We start from the raw sequence: 26,627 nt of genomic DNA, 5'->3' as shown, positions 1-26,627 counted from the left end.
GGTACTGCCATGCTTAGTGCTACAAGCCTTACCTCTCGCCAGCACTGATGCCACTCACATTCGCCAGGGACAAGATCAGGACCTTTCATCTGCACACTGATCACCCACCTGCACTAAGATATTCCCTCAGCTTCTTTTGGCAGTACCTATGAGCTGGATTGTGCCTAACCAGAACAAGACCCTTGTTTTAAACATGAAAAGAGCAGGATAGAAAAGGAGTTACAAAGGTATCCATGACGCCACATTAAATATAGCCCATGTTTCCGACTCATACTTTTCAAAACATCAGCAAGGAAAAACCCCCAATATTTTTTGACACAGAGGCTGCCATTGTGCTTGTGGCATTAGTCATAACCAGGAAATTCCCCTTTTTGCCAGAAAAAAACCCAGTTCCTTCCCCTCTCCCTCTTTAGTAAACATCACAACAAATATGCAAGAACAAAAGTCCCTCTGTCAGGCACATACCTGGAGAGAACAGTGGATTAGAATCAAGAGCTAAACTGGACCTTAAATGGGCTCTGTGCTTTCGGACAGGAATTCCCATGCTCGCTCCTGTCTCAGGGACGCAGGGATCTTCCATTTCAGGGCTGTTTTCTGAAGCAGTTTACAGGAAGAGACTCACGGGCCACAGTTGTTTATACTGGCAAGCTCATGACAAGGAAGCTGGAGCTCAGTGTGCTTTGCCTCAGATTCCTGCAGTTATCAGATAACTCTCCTGCAACACACAGAAAAGCAGCAGCTTCTTAACGCTCCTGCCCCTAGAAATCAGGTTTAAGAAGAGAACCTTATTTTAGGTTTCAGAACAGGCTCTTTCAGGTTTGCAATGAGTATTTCAAACAAGGGGACAGGCCTGAGAAATTGCATCATGTCTTTTGGGCAGGGGAGACCGGCTGTTAATGCGCTCTCCTGCCATGCATCCGCTCATGTCAGGGCAACTGTATGATGTGCAGCAAGGCTTACAAAATCCATCCTCTTGTTTCTGCGCTGGCTCCAAACCCCACACTGCATCTTAAACCTGTCAACTTAAACACAAGTGACACTGAACCTGCCCAAGCATTTGGATTTCTCTCCTTGGAAGAGCTGAGGGTATGAGCTGGTACCACCGGGCAACTTCCTGCTGCATCCAGAAGCCAAAGTACTGAACAAGTAGGGGAGAAAACACAGGGAAAGGGGAGCAAACGCTGTAGCTCAAGACACTGGCAGGAAGTTAAGCAAACAAACCACTATAGTCTATACAGCGTTTTCTGCTTTCTTGTTTCTGCAACAAACAATCCCAAGGGCGCACATCAGTCTGACTGCTGGAATCAAAGTCTTGGTTAATGAGAGATGGGAATCGGCCGATGTCTGCTGTGTTCAGAAGACAGAACCAGTCTGGTCGTGTCTGTGACCTGTGAGGGTGCTGAGGCCAGGTTGGACACAGGGGCTTGGAGCAACCCGCTCCAGTGGAAGGTGTCCTTGCCTGTGGCAGGGGTTGGAGCTGGAGGAGCTTTAAGGTCCCTTCCACCCCAAACCAGTCTGAGATTCTATGACAACTCCCACAGCCAGGTCCCGCAGCAAAGTAAGGCCCTTAAAAGCTTTGGCTACAAAGGTTTAGGTTCTGTTTATTAAGTCTCAACAAGACAGAACAAAATACAGACAAGTGCCATAAGAGAGAAATCTTTCACCATTCACATCTGTCAAAGTATAATCAGAACAGCACAAACAAGACAGGGTGCACAGATATACTGCATGTATTTAAAGAAACACAGGTAATGCCAAGGGTGCTCCCACAACTCAATGAACAATTTCTTGGCAGATTGTCAACAAGATCTCTTTCTTTAAAGAGGTTGAGAACAATTGAGTGATTACATGAGAGCTGAGTGAAACAACAGACCTCACAGTAGTTGCAGTGCTGGCACCTGAGAGCGAGCGAGTGCTCAGAACCACGTTCTGAGGTTTGTTCTCAGTACGTTCCACCATGAGGCGAACACAGTGCCATAGATTAACACAAAACATAGCTCTGAACATATTGATTGTGCGTGTGTGAATGTGCACGTGTGTGAAAAGCACAGAGAAAGGACAGGAGAATTGTTTCCATCATCCAAATTGCACACGAGACGTTAAAACAACAGGGACAAAATGTCCACCACCCACCAAAGCGGAACAACCCCAAATACCACTGCTCCCTCCGCACACAGACAAAACCTTCTGCGTCATTCAAAGTAAGCCTGGCCTGGAAGCAGGCCACAGACAGGGCCAGATGTAAACAGCTTCACTGTGCAGGTAGAGTCAAAAACCAGCATTGGAATCAAGTGGATTTCGTGAGCAAAGCTTCAGTGCTTACAAAGAGTTTGTGCAAGACAGCCCTTTCCAACTGTGTTGAGTGAGAACACACCAAGGTCCAGTTCACCCTCAAAATCTTTCTTTGCATCTTTCTGAATTTGGTAACAAACTCAGCATGTGCAAAGTCATTTGAGTGAGATCAGGGGCATGTTCCCATCACCTCCACTTAATAAATAAGTTTCCTGTCCAGAGACAGAAGTTCAGGACTCAAACCCAATTAGCAGCTTTGTCTGGCAGTTTTGACTTTGTGATGTGCATTAGCTGTGGGGAAGGTTCACTGAGGGATCCAGGTATCTGCCAGCCCTTGAACTCATCTTCAAGCATCTTTCAGCTGAAGTACACACTTAAAAGTTACACAGGATTGCTCAGGTACTGTTCATGGTACTGCTCTATTAAACCAGCTGTGGCTGACAAACCTCACTGATGGCTATACACTATTTCTCCTCATATAAAAAGAGAATGTATGGAACACAGTGTTTAAATTAATAAATAAGGTTAAAATTACAGGAAGTGTTGCCACTAGCCCTTTCTAGAACGCATTTTAGAGGAAAAAGTCCATTTAACTTCCAGTTCACCAGGGAAGTACACAGGAGTTCCATCAAAAAGCTGTGCTTTTAAAGATCTCTGGATTTTCTTCTTCCTCCTTGGAATCCCTTTTGCTTCTAGAGGCAGGTCTGTATTCTAATCTGGGGAAAAAAGAAAACGAAATACAGAACAAAAGAAAGAAAAATCACTTAGAAAAACAGATGGGGAACAGAGGAAAAAAGTCTTTGATACCCTGAGCCCTATCTGATATTACAGCCTCCTGATTTCACCATGCTGTTGGCTTCAGTCGGACAGGTCCCTTTCCAACACCAGGCCTATGCTCATGTGCCACCTTCAGAGCAGTGGCAAAAGGCCAAAGGCTCTCAATGCATTTTTAGGTCAGTTTAACTAAACTGGAAGAGTTCAGCTGCTCCCCAGTATTTTTAGAACCTAGGAAGATAGATTATAACCCACAGAGTGTCCCTATACCTTTATAAAGCAACACACTTAAATGCATTCATGGACTTCTATTCAGCCTTCAGAGTAAAATGATAGATTTGGAGCTGAGATGTCCAAAACATACACGCTTGGGAAGAGGAATATGGCAATACTTGGGGAAGTCCATTCCCCTTCTCCATATAGAGAACAGATGTGTTAAGATCAGAAGGTGACACAGTGGCACTTACCCTTTCACCAACAGCATTTGATCAATGGTGTCTGGAAGAGGCATTCCGTAGCTTTCTGGCAGAAATAAAGTCAGAATTCCTGACAGCACAGTAAGGCTCCCCATCAAGATGTAAGGCAGGAATCGGTCATAGGCACCTAGCAGAATACATTAAACAAACAAGCAAGCTAGTATCAGTTCCAAGTCGCTGGTGATGTTTGTACCTAGGTACGGGGCTTTATCCATGCAAGACTTATGCCTTCAGCAGAAAACAACCCAACCAACCCCCCTCACAGTCTGATGTTCAAAGCATTGTTGCTATAAGGTTAAGGAACTCAAGAGACCAGGAAACAACAGCTGTAAGAGCTGTCCCCGTTCAGTCAATCAGATTGTGAGTCTTCAAAGCATCTCTTAAACAGCAGAAAAGCCCAATGACCTGCAGAGGCAGGACACTGATGGGGGCAGAAAGTATTGCCTTCCATCCACCAGCATCCCCCCACACACAGGAGATTACTTACCCAGGTAAACGAAGTAAGGCGAGAGGATGCTGCCCAGCCTAGAGGCCATGGAACTCGCTCCAACTCCCATGTTTCTCACTACTGTTGGGTAGAGCTCAGCCGTGTAAACATAAACTATTGAAAAGGCAGACGTGATCCCAAATTTCCCCAACATCACCAGCAGAATAGACAGTGCACGAATATCTGAAATCAAAACGCAGTAAAGACTTCAATAGAGCTCTGATGATTCATGGCATCTCTCAGCTCCATTGTGTTTGTGTAACTCCTGCCTAATTCATCCCAGCGTCTGGCATCTTTTTTCCCCTGTAGATCTCTACAAGCATGGGCAACGTTTTTATGTTTTAATTCTTAATTATTATAGGACTCAACGTTTTAATTTCCTCTTGGGCATGGGGCTTCCTGCCAAGCAAAGAATAAAGAGAACAGAGCAAGAATGGGAGAGGTCCTCTCAGATTTCTCTATCCCTTTTTAATAATCTCTATCCCTATCTAGATTTTCTCTATCCCTTTTTAATAATGTGAACCAAGTTAAACATTTGAAAGAAGTTATTTTTGGTTTCCTGCTCTCCTTTCTCATTAACATTCCTAGCTGCAAGTCAATAATTTAATTATAGGAAGCTGGGTTGACTTTAACTGGGACAGAGTTGAAAATGAAAACAGATCGCATCAGTGTGCAATTGATTCACAACACGTCTATTACCAGTATAACATAAGCAAGGCAGCTCTTGTGCATTCTTTTGTTTACAAATCAAAGCATAAACAAGTGCTAAGCAACAACAACCCCCATCATATTCCATATTGTTATCAGTAATGAGTCCATAACCCTAATTAATGTGACTGTCCTGAAGATACATATGGTTTGATATCCAGTACATGTTATTTTGTCCTTCTTTCCAGTTGCCAAACATTATCTTAATTATTGACACCAATTCAGTACAAGCATCTCTGCCAAGCAAAAATGCTTCCACAATGGCTCCCTTGAATATAACTCTTGAAACAAGCCATAAAGAGACAGTCATTGACAGCTGCTTGGGAAGTAAGTTCTGCAGCTTCTTGGTAATCTCCTATCAAAGTCTGGTTTGTCTAGTCCCGGTTTTACACTTGGACCACACCAGGGCACCTTGTGAGGGATCTGCACGAAAGGCAAATCTGGACTACAATGCTAATCCCAACAGACCACAAAGCCAATGACCCACCTTTCAAAATGCATTTGAATTGACATGTTGCGTGAGCTCCTTGTGCAGCAGCACGGAGAGCCAAGGGACAAAGACAGGAAATGAACATCTGTATTTAGTCCCCCTCAGCACACTTTTCCTCCACATCTGCCTAGCGCAGGGTACTGCACTTCCCCTATCATACATATTTGAGATCAACTAACGATTCCATACGTGAAGGCACGAGCTGAATGAAGAGAAGAACACAGCCTCCCAAGAATAACGCAGCAGCCATTGAGTACCGTCGCGGGAGATTTCGAAGCAGCAGCCAGGAAATAATGTAGGCTGGAACTTCAGTCACTGCCGAGAGGAAGCAGTTCACATAGACATCTCCATGCAGGTTAGGTGTGTCAAGAGACAGTCCAAAATAACCAACAGAGATGATCATCCTGAAAGAAGCAGAAAAACAGGATCAGACTCATTTCTCTTCTTCCTGAGGCTGCTGTGAACCTCTGTTACATCTGTTAAGCACAAAAACCACTCCGGAAGGCAAATTCAGCATATGCCAGATTCTTTCACCTCTGAAGCAGCTGAAGTGCCAACTTCAGAAAGAGCAAGACAGCAATTTAACAATGCTGATGCTTTTTATCTTCCAAGTTGCTCTTGAATTTAAGTATATTTTATTCCTTGAAAAGATTAAAAATATCCTATTCAGCATTACCACAATGAGGTAACTCCAGAGCTGTTGCTAGCCTTGCTGAGGCACAGGTCTATGAGCCCATGGTCATAGGTGCTGCATGGTCCTTCAGCTAGGGAGGTCATACATCTTTTCTGATGCCGCTGCATGACTGTGCAACTGTCCATCCCACTCTTGTTCAGAGCCTGCAAGGAAGCTCTGGGCACTTGTCACTTTTAGATACCTCATTTGTCTCTGCTTACTGTGCCAATGGAGAGGGGCTGACTAATTCTCATGTATTCCTCCATGTATCAGTATCATATATCCCATACCTTGGGAGATAGGTGATGATCATTCCTAATGTGGGGATACAGCAGTTCCTATTACTAGTAGTTACAGTCTTAAACTGCAAGTCTTTACTACCAAATTTGACTGCTGCTGTGGTGTACCATAGCTCTTCATTATGTTTACCAGGGAGCTCTGGGTGAAGAACATGGTTTCTGGGTCGTTACCCTCCATGCTTTGTGTATAAAGTCAGAGAGAAGGAATACACCAGCACAGCACACCCAAACAATCGGGGATTCTCTCTGCCATGCCCCAGGCTGGCTGGGCAGCATCCAAGCCACGTCTGCATGGCTCAGTGCCTGGGCTGGTCAGTGCAGCAGGACAGAGCCTGGGGGCCAGGAACACTGCCACCTTAATTGTGCTGCTGCCAGATGAGAGCTGGCTCCCACACGATCAAGGGAAACACACAAGTGGCCTGAGAGACAAATCCTGTCATGTCCTGGGAGATGCTGGGAAGAGAAGGTCATGCTTCACCAGCAACACACAATAAACAAGGAAATAATGGGCACTGGCTCAGGACATGGCCAGGTGCAATGGTGGGTACAAAGCACTCAGCACTTCATCTCCTTCAGCATCTGTGTTTGAACAGAACTGGAGCAAAATCACTGCACAGCACAACGTGCATCACTGACAAAAGGTAAGCTCTTCCTCTGCCTCACTTCACATGGAAGAGCCTTCATGGTCCAATTGCTTAAAATAAGTTGCATTGTACCTGGGAAAGTATGAAGTCATACAGCCGAGCGTGCCCTGCCAGCTACAGCTATTCTTCTCAGAAGTAGTTACTCGGTGTTTTCCACAACACTGTACTCCTAGGAGTTATTTCTATACACAATAAGCTGTGCTTGCTGGAACTCACTTGCAGCAGCAGTTTGTCTCACTTTATCACATTGGCAGATCTCGACACAGTTCTACATTTTGCAGAAAACCTCTAGAGGTATTTACACACCCCAGGGTGAGAAGCCAAACTTCCTCCTCCCTGATGCAAACCCAGCAATGGGATTAGTGTAAAGGCCGCTACTTACTCAAAATGAACAAAACACTTGGCAATATGTAAAGGTGATACTGCTACCTGCAACTACCCTCTTTTACAGAGCTTCTTTTATGAGCTCTTTTGGTTCGTAATGCAGAATATATGGAAACTGAATTGATATTCTTGGTGATGGGCAATGGAATCTGGTTTAAATATTAGCCAAGTCATCCTTTGACCCCAAAAGCCACATCAGCTTGTACGTGCTGGCAGCAATGTGAACTGACCTCCAAAGCTTTGCCCCACTAAAGCACAGGAACACTGTTCAAAAAGGCAGCAAACAGACTTAGTTAGCCCCGAGGCACTTGAGAGACCTTCTTGGTTAGGACACTGCAGGTACATGCACTAATTAAACCTCACTTTTATAGCCTCTGGCAGGCTGTAAGTTCCCTCTCTGAGCAATTACAGCTTCACTGAGATTTCCAGTAAAGGCGAATGACAACTGTTCAATCAAAGTATGGCTTCAGCTAGTGCAAAACCCAGCTAAAGACGGCAGGGAGACAGAGCAGCCAGCAGGAAAGTCTAGGGAAATCTCAGATTAAAACTTCAAAGGCAGCTTTATCCCTTTAAGAGACAACACAAAAGTGATAGGAAGATTCTCCCCACCCTAAGTCAAGCATGGATGTGTTCAGACCCCTCTAGTTCTCTGACCGGAAGACAGGGCATGAATTACTCCTCTTTGAAGACTTTGTTACAGTCAGAAAAGCATTCCCCAAGGCCCAATATAAGGCAGGATTCCCACACATCATCACCAGCTGATCTGATTCTGGCTCAGTTCAGGATATGCCTGACTGCTTCAGAAAGGAATAACAATCCAGATGTGTTTCTAGACTGTTACTGAGATTAAGAACCTACATAACCAGATTTCTGTTGCTTCAGCCAGCAGGTTGTTGGCTTTTGAGCTGGTTTGGTATGAATCTCTTCAGAACACCTTTGAGTTCAAAGAGCAGGTATGAACTGGTTTGCTGCTTTTGTGCTTACATACTCTTGAACCACGCTTGCTTACCAAATAATCACTGACATAATCGTGATAGTGAGGATGTTTCGGGTTCTCACTAGATCCAAAATGGTGTATGTCTGCTGCTTCTGGGAATCCAGGTCTTGCAGCTGGAAATAACAACAACAAACATGGGAACATTAACTTCCTGCAAGCAGAATTACTGTGAAAGTAACTCCCCCCCATAGCATACGCTGCAGGGCCAAAACAGGTGCCTCACTTTTACCCAAACTCATATAAGCCATAAGAGCCAACTACCTGTGAAAATACTTGCTCCTCCCTCATGTAAAGACACTTAAAATTTAGGTTGAAATTAGTAATGATTTCTTCTGCCTGAGGCTCCACAAAGCAACTGCTTATTGTTACTTTTATACGTGAAGTATAAAGTGACAGCATTAATTCATGATTTATATGTCACTGCTGGTAGGGTCTTACATCCAGTTTTGAGCACTGCACCTTGAGGATCATGCAAATCACTGCACCCTGACAAGAAGAGAGCAACAAGGATGAGAAGACACTTGAAACACATGATCTGTAAAAGCACAGGGTTTGTTTAGGGCCAGAAGACCAAAGACCAAGAAAAAAAACCAGCAAACGAAGTGATAAACTGCCTGCAGTGGACCTGGAGGACCAGGCAAGAAATAACAAGATTAAAGTGCAGCAGGGCAGATTCAGTACATGACTCCTCATGCTGCATTAACAGTAATGCATTTAAACCGAGACAAACTGGCTAATGAGTTGAAGAGCCCTCACCATTACCTAGCCTGGTTTTGAGAAGATCTTCTAAGAATATAGGCAAAGAAAGGCAACAAACTTCTCCTTTCCCCATGTAACTTTCCAGCTCCTCAATATAAAACCACTTCCATGGAAACAATGCAAAGATGCTTGTGCATGAAGCACATGTACAAGTTTGGTGCTCAATAAGACTGTAGAAATGAAGAATTTAAGGCTCTTTTATACTCCTCAGATTCAGACTCTTAATTAGAAGTAACAGGGACAGGCTTTTCAGAATATATAAAAGGTGATTTAAGAAGACAAGTTCCATTGATTTAAACTATCAACTCCGATACAGCAGGAGAAGAATCACAGTTTTCTAGCCAGGTCATATTTAGCTATCACAAAAGACGGTATGTTTTCAGGATTTATCGCAGCTGCTCACTCATCAGCTTAATGGTATCTTTAACAGTCTCACAGCAAGAACATTAACAAGAAAAAACCCATGTATCCACCTGAGCATCCTTAGCACTTTATCCACCTCAGAACTGAAATGAAGAAAGGCAATACTGAAGTATTTTAGCACCTTTTGAATTGTAAGCTGCCAAGCCAACACCTCACAATACTGAAGACTTCTCTTTCCACAACTAGAAGATTCACTCTCGCCTGACAGACCTCTATGAGGTGCAAGCACAATAAACTGTATATAGAGATCACGTCCTCCCTTGATCTGAGGATGACCTGAGGATGTTGACACCAAGCTGTGTGGTTCGGTTGATACGCTGGAGGGAAGGAATGCCATCCAGAGGGACCTTGACACGCTTGTGAGGCGGGCTGATGCCAACCTCATGAAGTTTAACCATGCCAAGTGCAAGGTCCTACACCTGGGTCGGAGCAATCCCAGGCACAGCTACAGGTTGGGCAGAGAAGAGATTCAGAGCAGCCCTGTGGAGAAGGACCTGGGGGTGTTGGTTGATGAGAAAATGAACATGAGCCAGCAGTGTGCACTTGCAGCCCAGAAAGCAACCGTATCCTGGGCTGCATCAAAAGGAGCGTGACCAGCAGGGCGAAGGAGGTGATCCTGCCCCTCTACTCTGCTCTTGTGAGACCTCACCTGGAGCACTGCGTGCAGTTCTGGTGTCCTCAACATAAAAAGGACATGGAACTGTTGGAACAAGTCCAGAGGAGGCCACGAGGATGATCAGGGACTGGAGCACCTCCTGTATGGAGACAGGCTGAGAAAGTTGGGGCTGTTCAGCCTGGAGAAGAGAAGCTGTGTAGAGACCTCACAGCAGCCTTCCTGTATCTGAAGGGGCCTATAGGGATGCTGGAGAGGGACTCTTCATTAGGGACTGTGGTGACAGGACAAGGGGTAACGGGTTCAAACTTAAACAGGGGAAGTTTAGATTGGAGATAAGGAGGAAATTCTTTCCTGTGAGGGTGGTGAGGCACTGGAATGGGTTGCCCAGGGAGGTTGTGAATGCTCCATCCCTGGCAGTGTTCAAGACCAGGTTGGACAAAGCCTTGGGTGCCATGGTTTAGTGTGAGGTGTCCCTGCCCATGGCAGGGGGGGTGGAACTGGATGATCTTAAGGACCTTTCCAACCCTAACTATTCTATGATTCAAATTAAATTCCAGTATGCTTAAAGACTGAATTGCCTTTTGTTGGCACCGGGTACTCCATGGTATGTACAAATAAATTACCTACAGAAACGAACTACGGTTGTAGCTAAAGTAGAGTGCAACTACTCTTGACTTTAACCTTTACTCAACTCTTTCCACCTGGTCTAACATACCATCCTCTACTCTATTAGTTCAGCTTACTATGCTTTTTTCCCCTAAAACATCAGGCTGGTTCAGCAGAAGTAGCTGGATGTATTGCAGGACACCACACACCAATAAAGAGACAAAAGTAACCATTAGTTTAACTTAATTCCTCATCAACCTCTCTTCCATATTCAGTTAGTGATGTTTCTTTTGGCAGGGTAGTTGCTGGACACTGATTTGTGGCCCTTATCTCCTGTCCCTCAACTCAAAACATACGTTATCTTCTCCACATCTTGTAAACTGTATCTGAGCTAATGGGAACATGAAGTTGAGGTAATCCCTGCAGTCAGGTGAAAATTCTTTGAGTGCTATTTTGCTCTGACCTGGAGGGTCTGATGCTTGTGCATGCCCAGCTGCAGTGTATTTGCCTTCATAAATCTTTGTCGTCTAAGAAAAGCAAAGTTCTTCATGTTTGATAGCTTTCCCTCTGCCTGAAGCCAAACCTCCCACGAGTCAGCTTCAGTCAGCTCTGCAGCTCCCAGCCTTTCTCATAAATCACATGCTCTTTCCTAAGCACTCCAGTTTTGCCACTATTTGCTGCCAAGAAACCAGCAAACAGGAAACAAAAAAAGGAGGGAAAAAAACCCCCCAACCAAACCAACCACAAAACAAAACCAGGAACAGCAAAATTCAGCCACAGCTGATGAGAAAAAAAATGAACATGGCTTTTAGGAGCTGGATAAATGGACAACATAATCCCTGACAGGACAGGCTAGAACAAGAAGATAAGAGAAGAGCAGGAAGGGCAAAACGATGGCTCGAAATGAAGCCTGTAACCCAAGCATTTCTACTCCCCTCATATGGGATAACTCAATCAAGCAGGCTCTATATGTGTGCTCTGCAGCTTGTTTGCAACCAGTCACCTGCAGGATCCTAACTGCTTTTGAAATCTCCAGAGCCTGAATGCTGCAGGTGCTGCTCCCCAGCTGCCCGGGGCTGAGGAATACTCCAAACACGAGCTGGCCTTGCTCCTCCAAAGGAGGAGAGTTCCAAAGAACTCACATTCCAAAGGCAGGAGGGCTGAGAGCCAGCCAGATTCCCAAGAACCTCTCTGCAGTGTCAATCAGCTTCCTGAAAACCCAAGAGGCGGTGAGCCTCCTGCTTCACAGCTCTGCAGAGAGCAGACATGGGAACAGGGCAAACAGCCCACTGATGGTGAGAAGCTCTGCACTGATTTTTTTTAGCCAGGCCATTACTTTGACCTTGAAAAGTAAGAAGATGGGCAGGAGTTTTGCATTTAAACAGCGCCTGTTCATCAAGCTCATTTCCCTTTGCATGCCAGAACGCTAATCCGCATTTCCTAAAGTTAATGTGCAATGATTTATCTGTAAACAAGCACCCTGAATGCCAGCCCATCCTGCAGCAGAAGTCAGCATTTCCCCTTGTCCAGTGTTTCGTTGCCCCTGCCTTCTGCTGCTTTGTAATCTAACCCCATTCTCAGATGGCAAACAAATCAATGTTTCTTTCTAAGAACAGGAGATAGAGGATTCCAGGGACTCCTCCTATACCTTAAGCAGATGTTGCAGCCAGAGCTGATTTTCTGTTCTCCTGCCGCTCACAATGGGTGACTTTTCCTGGCTACAGCATGAAAAGAGGAATAAAGAAGGAGAAAAAACCCATGTCCTGATGACTATCCAGGTAAAAAGCTCTCCTCAGAAGGTCTGAGTCCTCCTGGCATTCTCTCTCTGTCTCAGCAAGGCCAGGATGTCTCTCCTACTATCTACAAATAAGTCTGGACAAGCAGTTTGTTTGCTCCTCAGCTAACTTCAACCCAAGCAAAGCCTTTTCAATGTTAACAGCAAACACTCAGAAACTTAATGTGTAACCATCTGCCTTAGCCTGGGACAGAGGCCTTGAAAAGCAAGTGAGCATACAAGGGATTGTCCTGTAAATTACAAGATAATACCAGTTGTCAACCAGAACACAACTGGGTAACTGCCCAGACAGGTTCTACACATCTGCCTAGAAAGGCACCATTCTCCTGGATTATGCAAACACTCTGTCTGTCTGACCTTTAGAGGTCATGTCTGAATGAGTGTGGATCCACTTTTACACCTTAAGGTCACCAAACAGAGCAGACAAAGGGGAGATACTGTCAGGAAACAAGAATGTGTCCCAAGAAATAGGTGGGAAGAAAAGATACTGCTACCTACTCCATTTTAACAGGGCTCAAGTTTTGCTTTCCTTAGCATGGAGTAATTGGAATTGAATATGAACTAATGACATTAATTCCAGTGCCACTCATCAGGATTAGTCTTGTGTTAAGACTTACAGAACTATACTAGAATGTGCAAGCACCAAATCTGTTCAGCCCTGGTATTCAGATCACAAAGTAATTGGTACCTCAAATTCATTACCTGCCCCCAAAAGCTGCAGTTTAAAAAGGAAAAGGTGGCTGTAAACTGGATCAAAAAGAATGCATGCTGGCATTCCCATGGGAATGGGACAGCAAGGGCTTGGCAATCTTCATGAAGCAGGAAAGGGTATTCTGCTTTTCAGGAGAAGGATGACCTTTTACCCATCTGAGAAGTACATAATAACACTGCAGGCAGAACTCAATTCATATGTCTGGAAATCAGTCACTTTACATGGTCATTAATAGGTCCAATGGATGCTAAATCAATCTTACATCACTTGGGTGAAGTACCACGTCCGGGGCTGTAATGCCATTTGTTTTTGCAGCCTTTCGGATGATGTCTTCTGCCTCCTGAAACCTTCCCTGGGATATCAGCCACCGAGGAGACTCCGGAATGACCCTGTATAAAAGGTTGAGAGTAACAAGCACTGCTGCAGGCACCAGCCCACATTGTTCCAGGTATGAAGATCTCAAAACCTGCCACATCTTGCAGAAATTCGAGCAATGACAACAGAAATCAGGTTTACAAGAGCAGACTAGCACGCTGGACAAGAACAGACCAAAATGTGTTTGTGGGTTTGAGAAGGACTAAAGAAATTAGCAATGACTCAGAGAAAAAAAAGAGCAATCAAAACCTTCAGAGTATGGGAAACAGCTAAAGGAATTCAGAAGCGTGACTACACAAGTAGCATTTCGTACGTGAAGAGGTGCATCCTTGAAAGATAACACATGTACAATTAGCAACTGTAAATACTGTCACATAAAGGCAAGTCAGAAAGCAGAAATCACCAGTCATTCAACTCCATGAGAAACTGGAGGGAGCTACAAATGCTACACGGTGAGGAAACACCACCACCGTGTGGACTATTTGAACGTTACACGCCACCTAAAAGTAGCAGTTGACTATGGAGGAAAAACACGGAAGTCTCAGGTGTGCAAGTACCTTGCCGTATCTACATCACCCGAGCATCGCCCAGCTTCCCAGAACAACCGGCTTCTCCTTCTGCCCTTAGTGCAGGCTTACTCATGGATTTCAGCTGGTGCAGAAGGATGAGCATTACTGATTTTTCTTTATTTTCTATATATGTGCATCGCTTCATTTTATAGAAGCCTACAGAAATGAAGAGTAGGCTTCTCGGGCATGAGCCACATCACCCGCAAAGCTATGGACTGGCAGCTGGGAAGAGTAAAGGACACAATGTCCATTCTTCACCTGCCCATTCCTGAATTTCACTGGTGAAGGCCGGTTGGAGTCTGGACCTTAAAAACCTGCAGACAGGACCTGTTAAAGACTGAAGTCTTTTAGCTTATACTCACCACCAGAGCGGGATGCAGAGCAGCCCAGGTAAAGTGAGTGCCAGCAGCAGCATCCGCCAGTCCCTGATGAAGTAAGCAAACAGTGGCAGCAACATGTAGCCAAATGCATAAAATATGCAGACGCCCAGCGTGCAGAACAGCACCCGGATTGACTTGCCAAGGATTTCTGTGCCTGGACAAAACAGCAGAGGGAAGGGCAGTATTTAACTTAACAGCGACCACATCACGTACCAAACCCACCTCTAATAACTGGCTCTGAAATACACTATATAGGATAGCTACAGCATTTAGTGCAGTGTGCTGTCTGATTTTAGAGGCACCACAGATCTGCTCCATGCAGTGATCCTTCATCAACCAAGGTAATTATATATAAAACAGGAAGAGAGCTGGGCCATGAAGTATTTCTGTGGCTCACAGTAGCTAATACTTCTCTGTTTTTATCTTCTCAGAATCTCACATTTTACTTGAGGAACTAAACCCACCTGACATACTGCAAAACATTCACAGCAGTTAACCTCAGCTTGATCTCTACAGGGTCCTCTCCAGCTCATGGAGAGAAAACAGCTTCTTTATGGAATAATTCAGAGATGCCTGAATTAGGTCCCTGACCTGTACCACCTTCTGAAAGACTATTTTGTTATTAGCCCCAAAAGCATTGCAAGCTTTTTTGATGTACACATTTTAAATCAAAAGGGCATTCAGGCCCCAAAATGGACAACAGAAATGCCTGAGAATTCATGTCTTACGTGTCTTATCTCTCCAATGAGAAGATGGACTTTGCTCCAAATAATAGATTTTTTGCCTTTTTAGGATGGTAAGCCACAGAATTAATGCAGATTACACTTCTATCGACTGGAAACTTCCAAGGAGAGAACAAGTTATCCACATGTGGTGAGGGCACTCTTAACAGTGCTGCCTGGCAAACAAATCAACCCTAAGCCAGTACTGAAAAGGAGCAGGAAAAGGACAAGATGAGAGAACACATACTGTGCCCAGCAGGACTTTCATACCAAGAACAAACGCTGCCACGTAGTTGGAGATCTGCCCCATGCCGACCAGCATGAATAACACTGAAAACATCTCCCAGCTGGTAGAGAAGACCTGTATGAAGCTGAAGCCAGTCTGCATCGCCAGAGTTGCAAACAGCACTTTCTTCCTGCCAAACCTTCCATGGACAGATTAAAGAAAGAAGAAAAGAGATTATTACACAACAGCACAAATGAAATCTTGAGACACAGAAAAATAAGATTACTCATATGAATTCTCAGGGAGATACAAAACATCTGCAGAAAGCAGAGGATCAGAAAACACGACACAGGCACAACTATTCTAAATACATTAAAACATCCACTGGCAAAGAGAAAGTAACATTCCAAGGGCTGCTACTTAAGTTGCCTTTAAGTATATGCTGGGACACTATTTTCTATTTACTGACAGTATGAATAAGGAATAAAACCATCAAATTATTTAAAATGCAGGAGTATGAGATGCTCCTTTTCTAAGGAGCGCACACTTCATGACATAGAGGAGCATGGTAAAACACAAAGAAGGAAAGCTTCTGAAGGAGAGGTAAACCTGAGGTGTGTAAGATGTTATCAGTAGAGTGATCCCATGCTGCAATCTCCGTTCCTCTTGGTAAAAAATGAGCCAATTTAAGGGGCTCCAGCAGTTCTACTGAAGAAGTATTAAAGAAGAAAAGGAATTAAACTCAACCCAACCCATCAAGCTGTTGTAGGAGTCAGTGCCAATGTCCTGTGAGAGTAACTGGACGAGCTGCACCCCTGGTCTCCTTGACAGTGCCTGTATCACCACGTGAAGGACCTGCAGGAGGAGACTCCTGTGACTCTGAAAGTAGGAAGCTCATGGCTTTTGCCACCAGAACTGCTCCTGCTTCACCTGTTGGGCAGTTACCATGCAAAACACGTGGCATCCTTGTAGCAGACAAAGGGCTGGCAGCCCTTTTGAACGAAACACCCAAGTCCTGCAGCAGCACCAGGATGAAATGGTGGGAGACACCTCATAGTGAAAAGTGGAAATGGGAGAGCAGCCAGAAGGCACGGAACTCTGTCTGGGGATGGATGAAGAGCCAGGCGAGAGCTTCTTATGGGTCAGGATCAGCAAGTAGACCAACACTGGCATTGCTGTGGGTGTCCACTGCAGTCCACCTGGTCAGCAAGAAGGAGGCCAACTTCAGACAACCACGGGAAGCTTTGTGTTCAAAGGCACTGGCCATCATGGGGGATTTGAAGGACAAAACCCAGGAAGTTTCTGGCATGCATTCATGGTAACTTCCCAATGCAGATGACTTAGGAGCTGAGAAAAGGAGACACTGCTGGACCTCAAGCTTGCAAACAAGGAGAGCTGTTTGCAGATGGAAGGGCTGAAGGCTGCTGGCTGTACCACGGTGAAGTGCAGGATCATGAGGGGAGAAACCAGGCAGAAGGGAGGATCACTGGGAGAGCAAACACTGGCCTCATCAGGGATCCGCTGGGGAAAATCCATGCCATATTGCTCTGGAGAGAAGTCCAGGAGAGCTGCTTGGTTTTCAAGGATCACTGCCTCCAAGGTCAAGGTTGGTCCAACCCGATGAGCAGGCAACCACGCAAGGGCCCTGAACGATGCTACAAGATTCATGGCACAGGGACTGTGTTTCAAAGAAATATAACCCCTGCAAGCGAATCAGCAAGTTAGAGGACCACATACTGTTCTCTGACAATCAGGAAGACAGCACGCATTGTTCTGCACAGCAAATCCCAGGGAGAGAATTGGGAAAACCGAGCTTTGAAAAACAAACCAGATGACTCTTGAAACCACAAAAACTAATGGTTTCTTCCAGTTCATTAAGGTTTGTATTGACTGACAAGAAAGCCTCGCTTCCCTGGAGTACAGCTGAGCAGCACTCAAGCTTTGAGCTTCCACACATGCAGATCATCGGATCTGAATGCTGCATCTGATGATGAGGAAAGAAGCTATGGGTGTTTACACACAGAGTTCCAAATTTGACCTCAAAAAAGGGAAAACAAGCCTCAGGAATCCCTCTGATCATGGTCCAAAGTAATTCGAATATCCCTTATCTGATGTTTCCAGACAAAACTTATCTCCTACACCTGCGCCTGGCATAAAACCAGTTTGCTGCAGAAGTGCTTTTGCTGAAAAAAAATAAAGAGATAAAGATAACCCCCACTAACAATCTTCGTACCATTCTGTTCTAGTTCAGGACGTGTTCCCTACGCACTGCGTACATTCAGATTAGACAGTCACGGAACAAAGATGTGTTAGCAGTTGCAGACAGATACAGGACCCTTCACATACAGAACTGTTTACGAAACAGCATCAAACAGAGCCAGCAGCTCCGGTGTATATACTTTACTTGTCTGAGAGCTGTCCCGATATGAAAGATCCAAGCAGGACGCCCACAAAGAACAGGGAGGTGCTGAGGGGTCCCTTCCAGTCGTTGTCACACACAAGGTTCCACTGCAGAGAGAGAGAACATGAAAGTCTCCTGGTGAACAAGGCTTCCCCTCCCTTCAAAAAGCCTCGGCTGAGCCTGGATGACAATGTGCTCTTTGGACACAACACCTCCACAGGAGGATGAGTAACCTGCTGCAGAGATGCAGCTCCGCGAAAGCAATGGGAAGGGATGCTGGGATGCTGTGTCTGAAAAACCTCTCCTTATGTCAGACTTCAGAACTCTCAATTATTCTTGCACTTACTCCCCAAACCATTCCAGCCTCCCACCACCTGAGGCACAGGCACCAACCCTCCAAGCACTGCTTCAATAAACCCTGCAACACCATCAATTATACATCATTACAGAAGCTCCTGTCAGAACTGGCTTTCTAATAACAAATTCATAGCACTCACGTAAGGGATTTAACTTGCTATAGTTATCAATATCATGTGGATTAAAGCCTGCAATTAACATTTATAATTAACTCTGCATTTATTCCATAAAAGCTGTACTTCATTACAGATTAAAGAACATTTGAGCAGTTCTGTGATGACCCCACAGGCTAATCCAAGTTGCCAGATCCATTTTACTGAAGCTTCCTGGCTGGAACTACGCAGTGAATGATCATTACCAAATTCATGCAGGCCACAGGTCCCAGTGGTTATCACAAGCCTACACATGATGACACTTACCAGGAAATCAAACACCACGAATACAAGTCCTGCATTACTAAAGGCTTGCCTACTCACAAAGAACCATCTCTGCACCAGCTACTGGAGCTAGTCATCTTCAATCACAGAACTAAAAGCTACTCTAGCTCAGTGATTTACAGTCATTATTAAATAAGTCATTATGTTCCAGCTGACCAGCTTGTACTTGTGAGTTGGCATCCCCCTGTACTTTGACATGAGGCTGTGGCCCACTTGGCTTTCCAGACACTGATGTGTTTGTGCCCATTAACAAACAACTTCTTCAGACCACAGAGGACAGACCTGCCTGGAAGAGCTCATGGTAGTAAAATGTTTTGCACTGTTCTGCCAAAAGCTCCTTGCATTGGCAGCTGGGACCATAGTGGTTCTTTAAATGTGGCAATGATTACCAGCTTGTTTTTCTCTCCACTCTACTAAAGCAATGTTAGGAGCTGTTATGCTGAAGATCACTTCAACAAGGCACCAAAGTGAACTTCAACACCAAATTTCCAAGGAAAAAACTGCCTTGGTTGCGCAATACCAGTTATTTACAGACTCCACAGATGCACAACCATCAGACCAAAGGGATTTTAAGGTCTGTTACTTCTTGACCCAGTAAATGAATGTTGAAGTCTTCAACTTTTTAATAACTGGCCAACAAGGTCTACATTATTGTTTGTCAATGATGGTGGCATCAGCCTTCCAGAACCATTCCACAACCGTACCCTTCCCTCAGCTGTACGTTGCCCAAGAAGTCCCTGGAGCATCACTGATAGAAGACCAGCATCACAAACACCGAGTGTCCCAGTACTTACTGACTGAATCCTGCTGCTGGCAGTGCTGTTTGGACATGGTCTAGCATGACCCAGTGATCTAAAATCATGTGCGTTTTTCACTTCTTAGTATCCTTTGAGTTGGCCTGCCAGCTCTAACGGCCTTTGCCCCAGTGAATGAGATAAGATTAACCCCAGCAACGTATGGGGGACTCCAAACAGGAGAAAACCACTCCAGCTTTGTTTCAAAGACCAGCTGCTGCTGTTGCAAAGCACTGAGCTGCTGAACACTGGTACTCAATGCTTTAGGCATGGCACAGAGCATCCTCACTCCATTTTATTACAACTTTAGAAGGGGACACCCTCTGCTGAGGTTTAAACTTATCTTCTTACTCTGGCAGCTTGAGCTGTAGCTTCTTCCTGAACAATGATCAGGCTGGGGTGATGCCTGTCAGTATCCTCACACCTAACCAGCAAGAAATACTTATGCATTGGAGCAGAGATGTGTGGTGGGATATCCACCTCCATAAGACTCCTGGCTGATACCACCTGCTGGTGAGGGTGGGTGGGAAGAGGAGACTGGTAGAAGACCTGAACAAGAAGTATTATGGCAGGTTCAGCTAGGATTACACTAAGCAGCGGCTGTAGAACTGCATCAGTCTTGCTAGACTAGCATTTCCTGCACCTTTCCAACATGCAACTGAACACTAATATAGCTTCTATCAAAAAAGGAAACTTCCCTGCAGTTTTCACACAAGCCACAATCAAAATGGAGACTCCAAGATGAAATATTTTGAGTTCTTTAAACTGCAAACTGTGAACAGCATTCACAGCCCCAAATAACAGCATCACATTAAAACCACAAGGCAAGGTCAGGCAGACAGGATGCCCCAAGTCCAGCTGAAGATACTGCTGTACCACAGGTGAAAACCACTGTTCCTCTGTGTTCTCCAGACACTTCCAAACCTGAAGGGGTAATTTCCTGTGTGCAGGCTCTGCGTCCACTGCACTTGCAAAGCACCCCATGCCTTGAAAGGAGAGCCGGCACCTCATGAATTACTAACACTAAATCCCACAGTGGCTCTCATCCAGACACCCAATGCAGCTCCCTCATCCTGCTTCCCTTTCACTGCAATTCTATCACCTTGTAAGAGATGGCAAAAGAGGAAATAACAGAATTCTAGCTGCTAATAACAAGATGCCACCCTACGTAAGGATAAAATTTGCCTGATATTTTCAATCCATCATAACATGGAAATTGCAAGGCTAATTATAGAGGAGTTCTCAAAACATTGTCAGGCCTTGCAATAGCATCACAGCAAACAAATATATACCAAATACATTGTGAAAGTTACAAGTAGTTGCAAGGCCACCACCAGTAGAATTTAGGGCTTCATTTGACAAAAGGGTGTTTCTCAGATGAGAGAGAACTGTTCCACCACAGAAACACTCCCACTTCCCCAACAGCGTTACTACAACCCTGAACAAAGACGAACTGTGACAAATACAACAACTTCAAGAGCCTCACTCCCTGTTATAGAAGGAAAAGCTCAATAGGAACAGGAACTTTTACAGGAACAATACCTGGTGTCCTCCCACTCCTTTATTTATTTCTTTTTAAGCTGTCTTCCTCTAGCAGAGAATAACGCACAGTTGAAAACCAAAGAGGGATGGGCCCATGTGCCAATGTTTTCTTTATAAAGTCAACATGTTAGCAAGTTTTTGAAGCCAATCCAATCTCCTGTACTCTCTCTCCTACCACTTGCTTCTGCCTGCAAGTAGAGGCAGGCTCTTCAAAAACAATCTCACAGCCTCACAACCGGGTACTCCCAAGCTCTGATTCAGAATCTGGTCTTGTTTATACCCATATAAACATACTCTGCTTACTCGAGAGCTATGAGTGCTATTAAACACCCTTTCCTCTGACAATACCTTTGTGTATTTCAAATACTTCGAAGCTCTAAATGTGACATTAAAGGTCATTATCCATACACAAACAGAAGTCTGTATGTACAAAACATACATGCTGCTCAACTTCTCCCCTTGTTGTTTTCAATTGTTACAGAGAGAAAACCTGCATAGAACAGGAAGGGAAGTGACAAATATCTTACAACTCCAGTGCAGAAACTGAACTACCCCTCACACATCACATTTTTGAGAGGGCTGGAGAAAAAGGGCAATGTCTACCATGACCCGGGGTTATTTTGGTAAAGCAAAACAATACATCCCTCTGCCTTCCAAAGGGTGAACATGGAAACCTCTGGGTCCACAGCTGTACCACAGCGCCCATTTCTGTCATTCCAGATGTCACCACTGCCGTCTCCGCTTCCTTCCTGAAGGTCTGGCATAACCTGTTGATCTCCAGCAGGTCTCGCAGCACAGCGGGGCACTTGAATCCCTGGTGGGCAGGGAATATAAACCTCTGGGCCCTCAGATCTGCCCAGAACCTTCTCTCCCTTCATGTCCATACAGGACAGAGCACCAGCCCTGCGCCAAGCCTCAGGACTCTTGGCAGTACTCACCACGCGCATCCTTCCTTCGCCAAAGCCAGTTCCTGAAGCTTGTAAGAGCACAACAGGCATAAACCACACAGCCCTTGAGCACACCTCCTGCCCTGAACCGGTTTCAAACCGATGAACAACACAACACATCTTAGAAGCAGAGGATGAACACATGTATACCAAATGTGCCTGTTTATGTTTCAGTACACTAGAATTACTCCCATGTGGACTAAACTGCTTTGACTGCTGTATCATCTAACACCTTCTCCTTATATCATATTTCTAGTTCACTCATGCTCTTAACTCCATTGCTCAATTCTATTCCCAGTTATTCAGTATAACCCCATAACAGGTCAGACTGGCAGAAGTTAGCCTTTTCCCCTAATTACCCCGGGTTTTATTCTGTTTATTACCTCACAGGTACTTTTATTACTCCTACATTCTTTTTTTTATGGGACTTACGGAGGAGTAAGCGTGACACGGACGGCTTCTTGAGCCAAGGCAAAGCTTTTCTCATCCCCCAAGCTACAGCATTTCAAGAAGTAAAAGAAAGGGATTTTGTTACATGGGAACTGGTTAAGTACTGCAGACCGGCTAATAACAACCTTCTGTTGTTAGTCTGTGGGAGAAAAGGAAGTGTCTCCCCAAGTGAGGGGGAACTGAATGCTTTAAACCCCTGAAAAGCAGAACTATAAACAAGGACTTTATCCAGAGGCAGGAGAGATTCAGCAAAAAGCTTGCTTTAAAACAATTCTCCCTTCCCCCTCCCTTGGCTGCACAAATCTGGGACAAAGGTCTCCATGATTATTCAATGAGTGCGAGATATGCAACGAAACACAAGATTGGTCAATCATGAAAGCAGCAGCAGCAAGCCAAGAAATGCAACGAGTTTAACACCAAAAACCTGTGAGTATGTGAAAGGCCACAGCTCTTGCAAAACTCCCTCGGAGGCATTAATAAAGGGAGAAAAAAAACCAACCCTGCCTCGGTGCACGATGTCTGGGCAGACAGACATTACCTCCCACAGGCACACAACATCTGCCAAAACCAGAGCTGCTGGGGAGGCGCAGCAAGATGTTAGCTCCTGTTTCTCATAGATTATAGGACTCCTGGACAATACCCTGATAGCTCAGGATGTTTTAATTTACATCAAGGCAAAGCTCAGTGAAGAAGCTCCAGAGACAAAGCTGAAACCATGTCTAAGCCAAGTGGAACATTACAGCAAGGCACTGGAACAAAACCTGCGTTTCAGCCCTGAATGGGACTGCTGTGAGAAGATGCCAACTGCCTTACGCTGCCCTGAGCGCAGCTCAGCCTCACACAACAGTGCATTTCAGCAAGGAGCAAGGCCTAGAGATTCAGAGCAGCTATCCTCTCTAGCAGCTCTTTAGAAATAGGTGAGGTGATGCCTTGTGCATCACTCAAGGCCCTGCTGCTGTGTATGTTTGAGGCAAGTTTCCAACAACTCCAGTGCCACCGTTCCATGAGTCCCTATGCTGCCACGGCTCCTCTCCCACACTCCCTTCCTCATCCCAGTCCTCCTGAGGAAGACTTCCGTGCTCTGTACTTAATGCTTATATGTTCATTAGATGCTCACACCCATCACTATCCAAACACCCCATTTTGCACAGCAAAGAATAACAGCAATCATAGTTCCAGCTCTGTAAAACTTGTCCACGGGCACAAACAGGCAATGGGACCGTACAAACGCTTTATAAGCCTTTTGAAACAAACCCCAACAAACTATACATGTTTGGAAACTCAAGTGTTCCTCAAAATCTATTTCCTTGCACTTTAAGTCGATCAGCGCCTGCAGATCACTTCAGCTTTCACCTAAAACAAGAGGGACCATTGGCACAGTTTCAGCTGTATTGCCTGCCCTGACCACAGGCTTAGCTCATGGGGTGCTTACGAGCAGAGGAGAACATGACCTGCCCCTGCAGGTGAATGGGGACATCAAAGCAGCGGGCACGGTCAAAGCAGCGGCATCGCGGGCTGAACAGGTGAAGTTCAGCGTCCCGGACACAGCATCACGCCAGGGCTTCCCGACTGCTGCATCGTACACAACAAAACGAGACCCTTTTGATCTCCCGAGCCCAATGAGCCCTCTCCGAACCACGAGGCGGGCGCACCCACACTATCCCTGCACTGACCCCTGCTCCAAGCCGCTACACAGGTACCGCATGAAGCCCATTGAGCAGCCGCCGCACATGCACTAACCGCGCTGCGCTTAGATGCTACTTTTACAAGGGAAAGCGAACAGACCCAGACCCGGCATTAGGATAACCCCGCGCTTCCCCCCGCAGCCCCGGTCCTGCGCCCCGCGCACCTCGGTGACGATGGTGGAGCGGTAGACGTCTCGGCTGTACTCCCAGCCGTCCCGGCACGGCTCCTGCTCCAGCGACCCCAGCTCCACGTCGGAGCCGGGCCGCAGCCCCAGCGCAGACAAGTTGGTGAGCGCGGCCAGGCGGTAGCGGCGGCAGCGGCTCGGCACGGCCCGCCCGCCCCGCAGCTCCAGCGGGATGCTGGCGTTCAGCCACTCCGCGCTCAGGTTGGCCCCGCTGGGCACGACGCACCGGTGCTCGGGGGTGCCGGCCAGGAACACGATGGAGAGGCCGTTGAAGCCATTGGGGATGATGCTGGCGCTGAGCAGGAAGAAGACGAGGCGCTGGAAGCGGCCCCACTCCCCCAGGAAAGCGGCCACCTCGTCGTAGTCGCGCATGGCGAGCTGCGGCCGCCGCTACCTGCGGGCCGGTCTGGCGGGGGCAGGAAGCGGCCACCCCGAGCCGCCGCGGAGCGCCTCGCCATGGGCCGGGCCTCGCCGGCGGGGGAGCGGCCGGGGGTGGGGTTTGCAGGCGGAGGCCCCTCAGGTGGGGCCGGTCACTGCCGGCACCGCCGCCCGGCCCGGCCCGGCCCGGCCCAGCTGGGGCAGGCGGCTCCCGGCGTGCCCTGCGCCCGCACGGAGGCGCGGCGGGGGCTTGGCTCCGGTTCCGGCTCCGGTGCAGCTCAGCGCCGGGCAGCGGCCCGAGGGAGGGCGCGGGCCTGGCTGCGGGCAGCGCCTCGGCTTGTATTGACAGCAAGGGCCGAAGAGGCGGCCGCGGTGTGCGGGTGAGGCACAGAGCCCTGCGCGCAGGAGCGCTGCCGGTTCGCACGCTGCTCCCTGCCTGCCAACATCGGGCTATCCACGTTTCCGACCAGCCTGCTGTGCATGGTATCTTCATCTCTTCACCACCAAATGTACAGCTTTTACAGCGCTTTTGAATGCCTTTGTTTGAAAAGATCTCCTGTTCCGTGTGGGAATTGCAAAGATGTGAAAAAAAACCCATGCGTAAAATGGACAAAGAAGAAGTTAAACCTCAAAATCAGCCTTGAGGTTGGGCAGGGTCTGTGTCCATGCCCTTGTGGGATTGCGGAGTCAGGACAGACCCATCTGAAAGCCAGAATAACTGTACTACACCGTAACAGCCTGTGTAGAATAGCTTATTTGTGGAAGAGCTTGTTTTAGGGTTATATTTTCATCCGTTATCCACGCTAAGTACATTTTAAACTACCTTTTTACACCTCTTTGCCCAAAGCGTTAAAGCGAGGACACTTCCTCTTCAATTGCACTCCACACAGAAAGCAGGTTATACAATGCCAGCACACATTTTATTACCATGAAGACATAAGTGAATGAGTGGCAATTGCTACAGTTTCATATATGCTTTAGCACATCCAGTGAAACAGCCCAGGAGCAAAGGTTGCACAGAGAGACCCAGGTAAAGGTGACAGCGGTGACAGCTGAGGCACAGCGCAACAGCCCCTGCAGTCAGTGAGAACGATCCCGCTGGTGCTTCCCTCCTGCCCTTCCCGCTGAGGATCGCAGGGAGAGGCTTAAATAGCTCATAGCAACACATTTAACTTGTGCCAGCGGCTACTAAACCAGTGCTGTTTGCTTCAGCTTTACAACTAAGAGAATAGTAACTGGCCAGAACCCAGCACTGCAGATTCATCCCTGTTGGGTTCTTCCACAGACCATTGCTCTTTGGGGCTTGCGAGCCTGGGGAAGCCACTGCCAGAGTGCAAATGCTTCATGAGCTGAAGCAATCCCCTTTTCTTGTTTTTCACCATCCTCAGGCACCATGAGGCCTTGGAACAACACCGTGTGCTTTTCAGAAAGTTATTCCACAGCTGGGAAAGATTTGCCTTTGTTTAAATGTGCCATTGAAAACACTAAAATGTGACCCCAGCTTGAGCTCGAGTACAAAAAATGAGACCGATTAAAACAAGGTATTTAAACCAAAACCCAGCACAACCCTTTTTCTTATTTAAAAAAGGAAAAATAATTTTTTTTAAGTTACCACGCAGTTCAAGAGTACAAAAATATTTAATTTTTAGAAACACCCAAGCCCACAATCACACAAAGTATCAACTTGATATAAAAATCTTCATAAAGATACAGCCACCTCTATTTAATCAAGTCAAACCCTGCCCCATGCTGATACAAAGGCTTTGCTGACAAATGTAGTTATGTCTAAACTGCTATTCTATAGATTAACTTTATAGTAAGTAAACCCAAGATTAAATAGTGCTGATATCAGAGAAATTCCAGCTTGAGAAAGGATGAGAACATCAAGGATCACAGGATAATGGTTGCCTTGTGTTACATTCATGGCAAAAGCCTAACTGCAGCAAACTAATGTGAAAGTAAATGGTATTTCTGCATCCCAAAGGGCAGGTTAAAGTAACTGCACAAGTTCCTTGTACATGTTATAAAGCTTTATATTTGTGCT

At 46.1% G+C, this 26,627-nt stretch overlaps 1 protein-coding gene across 2 annotated transcripts; it reads right to left on the bottom strand.

The window, feature by feature from the left end:
• Positions 1–1,581: 1,581 nt before the first annotated feature.
• Positions 1,582–24,705, bottom strand: LOC134173764 (organic cation/carnitine transporter 2-like). Of its 2 annotated transcripts, none has more exons than XM_062638144.1 (10): positions 24,185–24,705; positions 17,812–17,915; positions 15,452–15,606; positions 14,442–14,613; positions 13,398–13,524; positions 8,237–8,337; positions 5,417–5,631; positions 4,030–4,212; positions 3,534–3,669; positions 1,582–3,003 (listed from the first exon to the last, which is right to left on the bottom strand). In XM_062638144.1, the coding sequence occupies exons 1-10, from the start codon at positions 24,575–24,577 to the stop codon at positions 2,985–2,987; spliced, it is 1,605 nt and encodes a 534-aa protein (XP_062494128.1). In that variant the 5' UTR covers positions 24,578–24,705; the 3' UTR covers positions 1,582–2,984. The 2 variants fall into 2 exon arrangements, with proteins under 2 accessions (XP_062494128.1, XP_062494127.1); XM_062638143.1 differs by having other exon boundaries at positions 1,582–3,008; positions 24,185–24,703.
• Positions 24,706–26,627: the final 1,922 nt, after the last annotated feature.

This window comes from Pezoporus occidentalis, unplaced genomic scaffold (assembly GCF_034315485.1).
Source record: "Pezoporus occidentalis ecotype Australia unplaced genomic scaffold, CSIRO_AGI_Poc_V1 ctg55, whole genome shotgun sequence".
Lineage (NCBI taxonomy): Eukaryota > Metazoa > Chordata > Aves > Psittaciformes > Psittacidae > Pezoporus > Pezoporus occidentalis.
The sequence above is the reverse complement of the archived record's forward strand: the minus strand, read 5'-3'. Positions and strand labels throughout refer to the sequence as shown.

Coding starts and splice junctions, on each gene's coding strand:
- LOC134173764 (XM_062638143.1), bottom strand. CDS start 24,577: ATGCGCGACTACGACGAGGTGGCCGCTTTCCTGGGGGAGTGGGGCCGC. Junction 8,338..13,397: donor TGGTACTTCACCCAAGTGAT/GTAAGATTGATT, acceptor TGTTATTTCCAG/CTGCAAGACCTGGATTCCCA. Junction 3,009..3,533: donor CAAATGCTGTTGGTGAAAGG/GTAAGTGCCACT, acceptor TTTTTTCCCCAG/ATTAGAATACAGACCTGCCT.